Genomic DNA, 12,936 nt, shown 5'->3' on the forward strand with positions numbered 1-12,936 from the left:
TTATAGAAACGTGAATCATCAGTTAGATACACTGTTATGGCTCACTGTAAGCTGACTGGAGGCCAAGGACCAGGATTCAGATGAAATGAAGTAAAGCCCTGGAGTTGGGGCCCTTGACGAGAAAGGAATTGTGAGAATAAAGCAAACTCGAGAATGTCACGTACACGCAGAGTGACAGACACCCTCCCTCAGGCTGGGACATGTCGCCCTCACGAATGGATGCCGTCTTTCACCTCGGCTCTTAGTATCAGCAATAATCTCATCTAGATTTGTTACTTTCTCAGAGCAGACTGTTAACTTGTCCCCACAGGGTGCCTGGTGCACAGGCACGGACTCAGCCTGCTGGTGCTGCTCACGCCCCCGAGGCGTAAGCTCATCACAGGTAATGGAAGGTTATCCTACCAACAAGAAACCCTTGGTAGCTCAATCAGCTCTGAGTCCACTCGGCCATCAGGAACAAAGCTGCTGCTGGACCCTACACAACTCCCACGTCTCCCTGATCCCACCACCGAGACCCTCCCCGAGTTTACATCAGATACCTAATGGAGGTGAACAGAGAATTATGTCCTTTTTCTGATGATAAAATGCTAGAATATCATAATTTCTTTGCAGTGCAATAGTTAAAATCAGTGAAACTCCTACTTCTGCTCTATCAAGAACTAGGTCTATAAAATGAGAGGGCACCCTCACATTTGTCAACACCTGGCTGGTAAAGCAGATTAACGCAAAACTGACCAGGGGCTCACGTGGACCCACAGGCAAGAAGCACCAGTTCTCTAACCTGATGGACATGGCCAGGGAGCCCTAATTTTATAATTAAGGAACAAGTCCTTGCACATAGATGTTTCTAAATACACGTTGAAAAAACAATGAGCAGCAGAGTTGCTAATTCACCATAAAGGTGTAAGAGGGAAACCAATGACGCACGCCAGGCCCCAGGACTGTTGAGCGACTTTATTTTTGCAGGCAAGAATGCAGCAAAGACAACGGAGGGTTCATCTTTCAACAGAGCTCTCAGTGTCGAGGTGACTCTCGTCCTGAAGAGGGCTGAGGCATCCTGAACTTCGAGAGTTCCAGGTTGAGGTCTAGGAAGGTGTATGTGGTGTAGTCATGATGCTGGAGATTCTTGTAGGTGGTGTTGTCAAACGGCTCGGCAGGCGCGGCAGTTTGTGCGGGCTCTGAGGGGAAACACAGAACGTCCACAGAAGGTGCTTTAGAACGAGCTAGCTCACATGCAGACACTTACATACCAAGCATTCCTCATAACCCTACCTATAGGAATAAACTGTCTCATGAGAAAAGAAAAGCCCAGGAAAGCAACAGGATCTTCAAAAGCAAAACAAAGAAATCAGCTGAAAATTTATTCTAAAACATATAGCCTTAACAACGTAAGAAATGGAATAGTTATTACAACGTCTTAATATCTTACTTTGAATACTTATAGGCCCTGGACTTCTCAGAATTTTGAAAATGCCTAGAACAATTACACACGGGCTTTCAGGTCACTTAAGGATGCAGGAAAAAAAATTAGATCTATGAGAAATCTGTCTGTAATAGAAATAAACCATTTAAAGAAGAAAGTTTGCAAAAGCAGAAACTGAGCCTAAGTCTGAATACAAGAAAATTAGACAAACTCCAACTTTTTTTTTTTGTGAGGCAGATTAGCCCTAAGCTAACATCCGTGCCCATCTTCCTCTACTTTATATATGGGACACTGTCACAGCATGGCTTGACAAGTGGTGTGTAGGTCCGTGCTTAGGACCTGAACTTGCGAACCCTGGGCCACCAGAAGCAGAGCGTGTGCATTTAACCACTACACCACCAGGCCAGCCCCTCCAACTATTTTAATAATAGTGACACAGTTAAGGGAAACTGGAAATGAGATGTGTAGTTTTTGTTGTTTTTTTTAAAAAAGTTGTTGGTATACTTTATATTCATAGGCTAAAAATACTAACTTAGCTTTATTTCTTTAAGTGGAAAAAAGAATTAAAATCCATATATCTACACACTTGATAATCTTGAAACTAAAAGCATGTGGTTGAGGGGCTGGCCCGGTGGCATAGCAATTAAGTGCATGTGCTCTGCTTCAGCGGCCCAGGGTTTGCAGGTTCGGATCCCGGGTGCACACCGATGCACTGCTTGTAGAGCCAAGCTGTGGCAGGTGTCCCACATATAAAGTGGAGGAAGATGGGCACGGATGTTAGCCCAGGGCCAGTCTTCCTCAGCAAAAAGAGGAGGATTGGCCTCAGACGTTAGCTCAGTGCTGATCTTCCTCACAAAAAATAAGTGTGTGGTTGAGGCAAAAGAAATACTGCTCTCCTGCAACGTGACACGCAACACAAGATGACAGGGAAACAAAGCCTGCGCGGGATGAAGGCTAAGGTTTGGGTGAGGTTCTCACTGCTCTTAAACTGTCCTTGGGGCTCTCCCAGCTTCTACTCAGGCTGTCCAAAAAAATAACACATTTTTCCACTACTTGAATTCATACCAAGAGCTTTGTTTTCCACTTTTTTAGCTGTATTAAAAATGATGCCTCATTTAAAGGGCTGACATCTTTCTAGTCTCAGTGAGTACCTTCCATGTAGTGTAGGGACATCTTCAAAGCGGAAGGCGTTATTATGGCCGATACAGGGAAGGGGGTAACCGAGAGGAAAGCAGGCTTAGCAAACTGTTATGGAAACCACTCCACCGAGAAGGCAGGGGGCCGGGCAGCTGCGGCGGGAGGACTACGTAGTGGCCCATGTCCACCCTGCACAGACACAGCACCTGCAACATGGGCTGCACTTCTGGGTGGCGTCTTTAGCCTCCGAAGGGCAAAGAGAACACTGGAAAAATAATACATCCACGAAAAATTAGAAGCAAAATTTTTTTCAAAAAGGTTTGCAATCTGAAAAGCCCCAGTTCTCTGTGTTTTTATGCTGAAGGTTTTGGTATTCCTCTCCAATCTACAGCAGAATGGCTGAAACGGCAGCACCAGGAAACACAGCTCTCGACGTCTTGAGGAATGTGGCAAGCGCTGGCACACTGCGTATCAACGAAAGAGGGAGGAAATGGAGAGGGAAGACAACACATAAACCCTGTCAACGTAACGCAAGCGCTAACAATAATTACCAGGTAATATAAATGAGGCGAGGGGAGGCTTTGAAAAGAAGAGCGAGCAAACAGGAAGGAGCTGGGCTGGTTAGTAATGCTTTTTAAAGAAGTCTTGAAGAGCCACAGATTCTAAAATTGGAGACCTCCTCTACTGTTCCGCCAGGACCCACCTAAAGCACATATTTTATAAAGTTCAATGCACAAGAAAATGGTAACATAATAGGAATAAAGAGGGTCCCTTTAAAAATTTATGGTAGCAAAAAAGCCCTTCATAAAAATTCAATATAGAAAAATAAAGCAGCCCATTCTGTTTTCCAGGTAAATCAGAGAAGGAAACACTGCCCAGTGAAAAGACTTATGCCATCCATGGCTGCCTTTGTGTCACTTACTGCTTTAATTCCTAAAATGCAGGGTTCTCCCTTAGGCCTAAGGATGCTAAATGCAATAATCTGTTTCGCTCACCCAAAGACCATCAGACGAAGTGTAACTATTGTTCTTCGCTACAGGAGTTAACTGGGACCCCCTGTTCACTCAGTGAGACGCTCTGCAAGTTTATGAACACTTGGGCACTCTCAAAAGTTAAGGGTGATGATGTTAAACTGCCAATTTTCAAAATTATATTGGTTAAAGAACAGGCAAGAGTGCCAAGGACATACTCTTTCATTTCGAAATAAATTCGAAACGTTTTAGGGGTTCTATATATAAGGTGTGTATGATTCACAACTCAGATACACTCCTCTGCTTATCTGAGACAGTGTTTAGGCCCCATTTCTACCTCAGAGACTGATTAATTGTGATACTTCTTCCTATCACACAGATCTTCAGAGTCTAACCACCCCCAAAGGATAAGGAGAGTTCTCAACACGGTATACCCTGTGCGTCGTCCTGGTCTCTCATTTGGGTTGCTGAGTCTTCGATGATTTTGCCCTTCTCCTCAAGCTTAGGTACTGCTGTCTTTTCATTGAAAACGTCTTCATGATGAACGGGAACTGGCTTCAAATGTTTTATCGGTACCTGATCTTCCAAAATCTCGTTGTTAGCCTTCGCTATTCCTATTACCTGCTTCCCCACATCTTCTTTTTTGAACAGGGGAAAAGCCATCTCCCCATCAGGTTCTGGTACTCGTTTTTCCAAACCTCCTTCTCTGGCCTCAGGCGGAGCTGCTTGCAGCTGTCTTCCTGCTGCGGTTTCTTCTGTCAGTTGAGTGGGCACTGGGCCGCCATTCGGTTGTGTAGATAATCCTGATTTTGCATGGTCAGATAAGATTTTTTTAACTTCAAATGGCTTTTGGCTTTCTTTTTCTATTTTATTTGATCTAAATACTTTCTGCAATTGTTTTTCCTTTCCATTTTGCTTCATAAACTCTCCATCTACTTGTGACTTGGCTGCTGTGGGTGCTGGTTCAGCGCCTTTTCTGTCCTCTAATGGCTTCACGGTGGTCCCTTTCCTCTTTGCCTGACGGGGCCTCTCTGGAGAGGCGAGGTCTGGACGGGGCTGCTGTGACCAGGCCTTCTCTTTCACTGACATCGCAGTTTTGGGGGCTCTGTTTTCAAAGGAATGGGAGGCCTCCGGTTTTGGAAACCTTCCTTTGCCTTTGCTCATCAGCTGAGGATCAGCTTCTGAGCTGTCACCCTCCTCGTCCGATTCGGAATCAGAGGAGCTGGACGAGGATGAAGACGAGTCATCTGTCCCTCTCCTGTTCTCCTGAAGAGCTTCTGGATCGGAACCCTGTTTTCTGAATGGAGATGGAACTTTCTGAGGAAACTCTACCAAAGTCTTTCTTGACAAAAACTTGGGAACCCCTTCATCTGTGAACAGCCTGTTGTCATCGGGGTTAGGGCTAGCTACCATCCCGCCTTGACTCACAACTGACGGGTAAGAACGGGGTGGAGATAGGTTGTTAGACAATTCAGCTGCTGCTGGGGTGGCTACTAGCCTGCCCCTCTCCTTTGGTTCCACTACATCTAGGAAATGGCATAAAGAGGAATATTACTTTTAATATTTAGTAAAACAATCTAAATTCATCTAAGTCACAGACATTTCATTACACATCAACTTGTTATTCATATTTTCAACATAATTATCCTAAGAAACATTCCATGGAAGCCCACTCTTAAGTGAAAGCCAAGCCACATGACACAGAGAACAGTAAGAAATGTAGATGTTTTTCTTTGTAGCTGAAAATTTTAAAAATGAGTATTTTTACCAACAGAAGTAACAAATGTCTCCATTTTTCACAACGACAGCTTCTTTGACCACAATTATTGAAGTTTTACAAATGTATAATTTCTTAAATCTCTAAAAACCTGGTACTTTTCAAATATCAAAAAAGCTATCCATATTGTATGAACTTGAACTTTCCATAGAAAGTAGACACTAGAGCCTGGTTTGAGTTTGGGTATGCATATACATGCGTTTAAGAGTAGGGGGTCCGAGGGAGGGGGTTATGTAGTTCAAAGGAAGCTGCCCTAAGAGGAAGAAAAGTTCTTCAAAATCACAAGTCACTCGAGGATTTCTTCAGCCAAGGAAAACAAAAGTATTACAAGACCAAAAAAGTCTGAAATAATTTAATATCATATATATCATTGGAAACAACATGTTTTGAACTGTAAAAAAAAATAGAATAAGTGCTAATATAAAAGTCTTACATTTTGTAGAGTAAATTATGAGAAAAATGAAATCATACAATACATTGATTAGAGCTGATTTCATCCAATTTTCTCAGGTGGTAAATCTTTTCTAACTGTACAGATTAGAAGAAAAACATAGGACAAGTTTTTATAAATTAAAATTACTTTTCAAATGTAAAGCAAAACTTTTAAAAAATATTACAGATGGGCAAACTCTAAGTCTAAAGTTTTTATTTTCAAGTCTAGGAGTCTATTTTATACTAAAAAGATCTCAATCCTAGTTCTCTAAAGTGGAAAAAATGTATTCCTAACCTTCCTATCTTACTGGTATCCAAAGAGGTTTTTAATTGTTTTCTGAGCTCAGGAACCTATATATAACAGAATGATAGAAAATGATCAAAGGAAACTGAGAAATAACCAAAAATCAGAAATGGGCCAGAGAGAGGTCAATGGGCAGCGTAAAAGGAGATGACTGAACAGCTAGAGCAGTGGCTAACTGTCTACCACCACCCACACCTCCACCATCACCGCCAACTCCTCCACGCCATGTCTGAGTCTGTGGCTCCGTGCCAGCCCAAACCTGCATTCCGACTGTCCAGAGCAGGTGCTCATGCAGGTAACTCTCAGGACTCACACAGAGCTCCAGGATCACATTAAATGTAAAAATGAGGCAAAGGTGTGCACACACACTCGAACTCTCCGTTTCTCTTTCTCTCTCTGTCTCTAAACCACACTTGATACAGCTCAGAAATTCCTAACGGCAATGTATAAGATATGCTGGCCTCAAACCCTGCTAGCCTGTTCACCTGTATCATTAACCCACTTTATGTTGAGCATGAATTTTCCAAGTATGAAAAATTAACTTAAAATAAGGCTTACCTTAGATAGGCTGCTTTGAATAGAAAAATTGTAACGCCTGAATCTCCGAAAATATGTTGTGGAGATTTTTAAAATTGTAAGTTATTAAAACTACATTATAGGTTGATTTATCACCTACTGAAAATTGAAAAGAAAATTTCAAATGGGATTAACAATGATATAATTTAGAAATTTTGTTTGAAAAGGAAACTTCTGTCTATCATACAAAACAAGGAGGCTTTAACGTTTCTTTTATTCATGCTAAGTTACGGAGGATTCCACGGAAAGGCTAACAGACTGCACTGTAGGAATGCTTGTGCTTGTTATCAAGAGCCAATTTCTGGCCCGCTGCAGCACAGGCCCAGCGTCCTCTCTGTGACTCAGGAGGCTTGCCACCATGATCTGCAGCTGCCACCAGTCACTGCTGTACCAAAGCACCAGTGCGCACACCAAGCCTGCCTTCAATAGTGCAGAGCGCTGCCTGTCACCCGGAAGATGGCACTACCACGTAGAGGAACGACGGCTCTCACTCTGCATCTAAGTGTGACTTCACCTGTGTGTTTTCCTGAATCTCTTACGTTTGTCTAGAGGCAGGATGCCCACACGCTCTGACAAAATGTTTCAGTCTGACGATGACTTTTCTTGAAAGATAAACACAATAAAACACAAACCTACCTAAACAAGGCTAGCCGTGGAGGCAGTTCTCACAGCACGAGACGGGGGCTCTCAGGGACTGTTTCCAATCCCTTAGAGACCGTAACAGCCTCTGCACTGACACTAGTGACAGCACAGAGTTCTCCTTATTGCTTCTCTATCTCCTCTCAAAACAAAACTTAGATTTCCTGAATCCCTTTTCTGCTGGGTTGAAAAGTGACGGCATGACCTTCAAGTTTTTGGTGGTCCTCCTATCAAAAGCAAAAACGACTGTGGTGTTTGAAATGGATTAGCCACCTTAAAATACTTCCATATCTTGTCAATGGGTCAGAAAACTAATTTCAGAAGCAAAGCACATTCAGAAACAAAGGTGCATTTCAATATGACATGAAAAGAATAGTTATTTGAATTTTATATGGTAATTAAAACTTTTTTTACATGTGTTTGACTATAAAGTTTTTTTTTTTTTTTTAATGAATACACGAGCATTGAGATTTTTCAGAGAAAAGACAGCACAGTGATTAAAAATAGACCGAGGGGCCTTACTGCCTGGATTCAAACCCAGGCTCCACTACTGACATCTGTGTGACCCTGGCAGCTCACGTGTCTCTCCTCTTCTTCTCTCTCCTCTATCACAGGGCATCCTGATAGCATCCACTTATGGGGTTGGGAGGACCAGATGAGATAATATAGGGAGTGCTCAGAACAGTGCCTGGCACTGCTGCTCATAATTAAATACACCAAATCCCTATTTCCAGAGAGTCCTCACTTCTCAAGCTGAACTAAGGACCTGAAATGGTTCATTAATTTTGGCTTCTTGGCATATTCTTTAAAAAGCGACATACGAGTCATTCAGTCAATGATTTATTACTGACTGTTGCAAAATTCAGCCTAGTGATTGGGTTCAATGGAACATGAAAGCTGTCAAGCCAGGGGTTCTGCAGGAGGGGCCCCCTATGAGGAGACCCCGGATTCTGACATCTGTGCTGGTGGCTCTCCTCAGGAAGGAGGCATGTGCTACGAAAAGCTGCAGCCAGATGGAATAAGGCAGAACATCTTCTGTAACCCCGAGGTCCTGCCTCTGAGGCAGACTCTGACTAGAGATGTAATCCCGAGCGTGAGTGCGTAGGGCCTCCCGTCTGCATGCAGGAAACTTCCACGAGAGCTTCCAAAGCCACCCACAACTGACAGGGGTTTAATCTGGCAATGTGCCACTGGCGGGCAAAAAGCATCTCTGAATCTTACACTTTTTCTTTTTTTGTGTGAGGAAGATCAGCCCTGAGCTAACATCCATGCTAATCCTCCTCTTTTTGCTGAGGAAGACCGGCTCTGAGCTAACATCTATTGCCAATCCTCCTCCTTTTTTTTTTTCCCCCAAAGCCCCAGTAGATAGTTGTATGTCATAGTTGCACATCCTTCTAGTTGCTGTATGTGGGACGCGGCCTCAGCATGGCTGGAGAAGCGGTGCGTCGGTGCGCGCCTGGGATCCGAACCCGGGCCACCAGTAGCGGAGTGCGCGCACTTAACCACTAAGCCATGGGCCGGCCCTTAACTGACGTTCTTATAAACACATTTTAGGTGTGATAATGGTATTGTGGTTATTGTTAAAAAAAAAAAAAAAAAAGAGTCCTTATGTTTAAGATATCTATTCAAAAATTTTTGGATTAAAAACAAAAAGAACATGGATTTAAAAATGAGGAGGTATAGGACAGAATTCAATAATGTTCCTGTCAAATTCAGGCCTCCCGTTGATGGGGCTGCAGATACGACCAGGAAGGTGTGTTTCCTCAGCTGAGATTGACGGAGTGTGAGAGGCAGTGGGGGGCTGGCACTCTCAACAAAGTGCCAGTATTTATAACCTTCCGATGTATATGTGCAGGCCACGGAAGGACAAAACAAAAGAACTGAAACACTTTCAAACATTCAAACTGAGGAAATGGGGTTTTGGTGAAAATAAGACAAACTCAAGTTATCATGCTAACCCTATATGAAGATCAGAGATTTGCAAAGAGACTGCACATATTATGTATTTTTTTAAGAGTTAACTAAGGTTTCATCAATTAAGACTAAAGGCAATTGACCTGGATTAAAATCAATTATTAATAATGAGCAGGGAGTAGAACATAAAATTCCCAGAAGTATTTAAAATATACTTGCATTTTCTATTTTTCTTCCATGAGAATATGCTACATTGGTATTCAGAGGGAAAAATAAAGTAAAAACTGGTGATGAAAGTCAAAATGACTGTGGAAAGAGCTGGAAATGGATCAGACATCATGCTTCATCAAAGTGAGTCATAATGGAAAACAGTGCCTGCTCTTAACTCTGTCTCCACAGTCATAAAATGACGCCTGCCATCCTGGACGGGGGCCGAGCAAAGCCTGGGAAACCACAGATGAGAATCAAAGGCACGGAAAAAAGTCACAGTCGGGGCAAAAAATCAAGGTAGGGTTCCTGGCTCCCTCACGGGAGTATGGGATCTTATTGGGACCACCTAACCACCACAGAGCCGTCATACTCTGCATCATGGTGCTATATGCTAGAGTCTGGCATTTAGAAAATACAGTCAGAACCAGTTCAGGACTAAACACCGAGTCAAGGACTGTTACATTACTGATGTGTTTGGTCTGAAATCTGTTACAGATCTTATGTCTGATTACAATCCGGACTCTGCTGCAAACGAAGAATCATAAATTAGGTAGTTAGTAAAACTCCTTTTCATGCTTGGGAAGCTGACTGACTTATTTACTTTGCATTTTCTTTCTCTTATGACTACCACTGAAATCTTACTTTTTGGTGGACTCTGCTTCTTGGGATTCGGTGGCTGTCCCTTTTCACTCTTTCCTGATTCTGCAGAGAGAGAAACTGTAGAAGCAAGTCCTCGAAACACCTGTGCTTCTAGGAGCATAGTCTGACAAAAGAATGAACAAATATGGATATTTTAGAGCAATACCATTTATAAATAGCTATTATCTCATATGAATACTATGTATTATTACTATATATGAATGCTTTGCTTTGCATTCATATGGTATATTTCTAACAGTCATTACAATTTTCATAATACACCTGTATTATGGAAATTTTGGAAAATACAAAAAAGCTGCAAGAAAAAATTCTGGAGTTCAAGGGCAATCACTATCAACATTTGAATACTTCTCCAGCCAGACTTTCTCCTGTGCACATTTTGTAGTTTCCAACTACCTATTAACCTACGAAATACCATGACTCTTTTTGTAAAATGTTTTGCTGTACTTAAAAAGTAAAGCAAAACAAATACTATCTGGCCATTAAAAATGATGTAGATGAATAATAATTGCTTCAAAAGTGTTTACACTGTATCACAAATGGCAAACATTTTATAAAGTGCTAATTCACTCAGCACACATTTACTCAGGCCTGCTCAGTGCTGGGCACTGGTCTAGATGCTAGACATAGAATAGAGGCGCCTATACTACACATATGAAGGTGAAAACATTTATTTCTTAGGTTTATGACTGTAAGCAGATGCGTATATGTACACATCAAAGCTCAAAAACTCGTTTGTTAACTAGATACTTCAAGGAGTAAACAATGGATTCGCTGACTCTAGATTTCCTCCAGCTGTACTTAATTATTTTGCAGTGAATAGTTAGCGCTCTTGTAATAAGTGCCATTTTTAATTTCAAACATAGTGAAGTGGCCTTAGTTTTCACATATGGAGTAGGCAAGCCCTTCTTCCTTTCTTTTCACGGACGAGGTACTGTAAGCTGCCTTCTCAGGAGGCAGGTACCTGGACGCGGCCTCCCGTCCTCTCCTGGTTAAGGAGGAAGGAAGGACGCTGTCCTCACGACACTGACGGTGCACGGCGGCACCGCACACCGGGGGCTCCTCAGGTGATCCGGATGCAGCGGGGACCCTGCCGGGGTCGGGGTACACTCGCCGCCCCCCGCCTCCACCCCGTGGCCCCCCGAGCCCGCCCCAGCAGCCTGTCCCGCGCCGGCGCCCTCTCCCCGGCCCGGAAGCGGGGTCAGCGCCCACCAGGACGGCTGGAGGTGGGCGTCAGGGCCGCGCCCCTCGCCCCGGCCCTAGGCGGGCTCCCGGCCGCCGGCTTGGCCCCCCTTTACCTTCAGCGCCCCGGCTCGTCCTTGCCGCAGCAGAAACAGAGCTGCCATGGCGGTGACTGCGGGGCGCGCCAGGCGAGGGGCCGGGCCCAGCGGAGGTCGCACCGGGACTGACGTAACCACTGCGTGCGCACCGCCACCTGAGGGCCCGCCCCCTGGGCCGAGGGCGCCCGTCACAGGCAGGGACGGAGAAGGGGCGGGGAAGCGGGCGCTGCGCGCGCATCACCGCCTGAGAACCCGCCCCCTTGGCCAAATGCGCCAATCACAGGCGGGGGCGGGGCAGAGGCCGTGGGTCTGCGCGCGCACTCCAGCCGCCCCGGCTCCCCACGCAACACCTCGAGGCCACACCCCCTGGTGGAGCCGCCAATCACAGATGGGGCGGTTCTCGCGGCTCTGGCCCCTCGGCGGCTTGGGCGCGGGGACACGGGGGTGTTCATTGGGAGGGTCCCCTCCCCAGGTGCACAGATTTCAGATGGTGCCAGGGCATGTCTGGCCCTGACAGAGTCCTCGGTGGGCTTGAAGCCCCTCTGCACATTACGTCTGGTCCGCACACGCGCCCACGTCCCTCCGTGGCCACTGTGCGGTGTCAGGTCAGACTCTAGCCTGCGATCCGCGTGGTCGCCTGTGGTCACCACTGTTCACTGCCCGTCCTGCAGCGCGACCTCAGGTGGGACCATGGACGCGCTTTTGGCCTATGACAATGCTAGTACCGGAGCTGGGCCGGTCAGAAATGCAACCTTTGTTTTACCTGAATATTTACGGCTTGCAGCGCAAAGATTTTCCCCAAAGTTAGACGTAATCGTGGAGTAGGTGTAGTTAGTTATCGGCTTCCTTCTCCCCCTACTGATGGTGGCTCCCTGCCCCTACTCCTGCCATGCCCAGTGCTCGTTAATATTCCATGGTATTCCATTGAAGATGAATGTGCCCACGCCTCCGACTTCCACCGGAGAAGAGGCCCTTCCACCTTGGCTAACAGCTGAAGATTCATTCAGGTGGCGAGATAAATGGGCAGAAACAGGTCCTCCCAGGCCCTTATCAAAGGGGACTCTGGAATTAAGCGAAAGCAATGGGCCCTGCCACCACCCACCCAGGAAGGGAAAGACAACAACCTTAGGTCTTAGGATAATAATGGGAAGCAAATCCTTTGTCCCAAACGGAGAAGGAAAAAAAAAAACCCACGCTAACAGAAAAATTATCCTTTGCTCAACACCAAAGTAACTCTTTTGTCTCCAGGCGAAAGTTCATACTTGTCTTTGTGAATTGTGCTTACTTTACAGGTGATTAAGAAAACTGAAGGTGAAAAGCCACAGCTGCCACTTGGGGAACGTGATCTGGAAGGAAAGTCCACATCACCCTCCTTCAGGGGATCTGGATCCCCCACTTCCCTCCCATCAGCAGCAGGGCACAATCAGCTGAAGGTAGACGTCTGGCTGGTGTTGAAAGACTCAAGAACAAACCAAATGAAAAGACTTCCCCCAGTTGAGGAGGTGGGGGCACATATGGTTGAGGGGAGCCCCAGGGAGGAAGATACTCAATGAGTAGGGGGCAGCCACCTTGATAGTTTTCAAAGAAGAAACATGATTATGAGTGTGAAGGTA

General features: G+C 45.1%; 1 protein-coding gene across 2 annotated transcripts; it reads right to left on the reverse strand.

The window, feature by feature from the left end:
* Window positions 1-939: 939 nt before the first annotated feature.
* On the reverse strand, window positions 940-11,480 carry NDUFV3 (NADH:ubiquinone oxidoreductase subunit V3). 2 transcript variants are annotated; one of them, XM_004429635.3, is made up of 4 exons: window positions 11,342-11,480; window positions 10,026-10,146; window positions 3,966-5,057; window positions 940-1,178 (listed from the first exon to the last, which is right to left on the reverse strand). In XM_004429635.3, the coding sequence occupies exons 1-4, from the start codon at window positions 11,387-11,389 to the stop codon at window positions 1,015-1,017; spliced, it is 1,425 nt and encodes a 474-aa protein (XP_004429692.1). In that variant the 5' UTR covers window positions 11,390-11,480; the 3' UTR covers window positions 940-1,014. The 2 variants fall into 2 exon arrangements, with proteins under 2 accessions (XP_004429692.1, XP_004429693.1); XM_004429636.3 differs by lacking the exon at window positions 3,966-5,057.
* Window positions 11,481-12,936: the final 1,456 nt, after the last annotated feature.

This window comes from Ceratotherium simum, chromosome 27 (genome assembly GCF_057802395.1).
Source record: "Ceratotherium simum simum isolate JZ-2026a chromosome 27, ASM5780239v1, whole genome shotgun sequence".
NCBI lineage: Eukaryota > Metazoa > Chordata > Mammalia > Perissodactyla > Rhinocerotidae > Ceratotherium > Ceratotherium simum.

Excerpts from the sequence above, each read along its gene's own strand:
- NDUFV3 (XM_004429635.3), bottom strand. The coding sequence starts at position 11,389 with ATGGCAGCTCTGTTTCTGCTGCGGCAAGGACGAGCCGGGGCGCTGAAG. Across the intron at positions 10,147-11,341 it reads GACGAGCCGGGGCGCTGAAG|ACTATGCTCCTAGAAGCACA; the intron begins GTAAAGGGGGGC and ends TTCTTTTGTCAG. Across the intron at positions 5,058-10,025 it reads GAAGCAGAGTCCACCAAAAA|ATGTAGTGGAACCAAAGGAG; the intron begins GTAAGATTTCAG and ends GCCATTTCCTAG.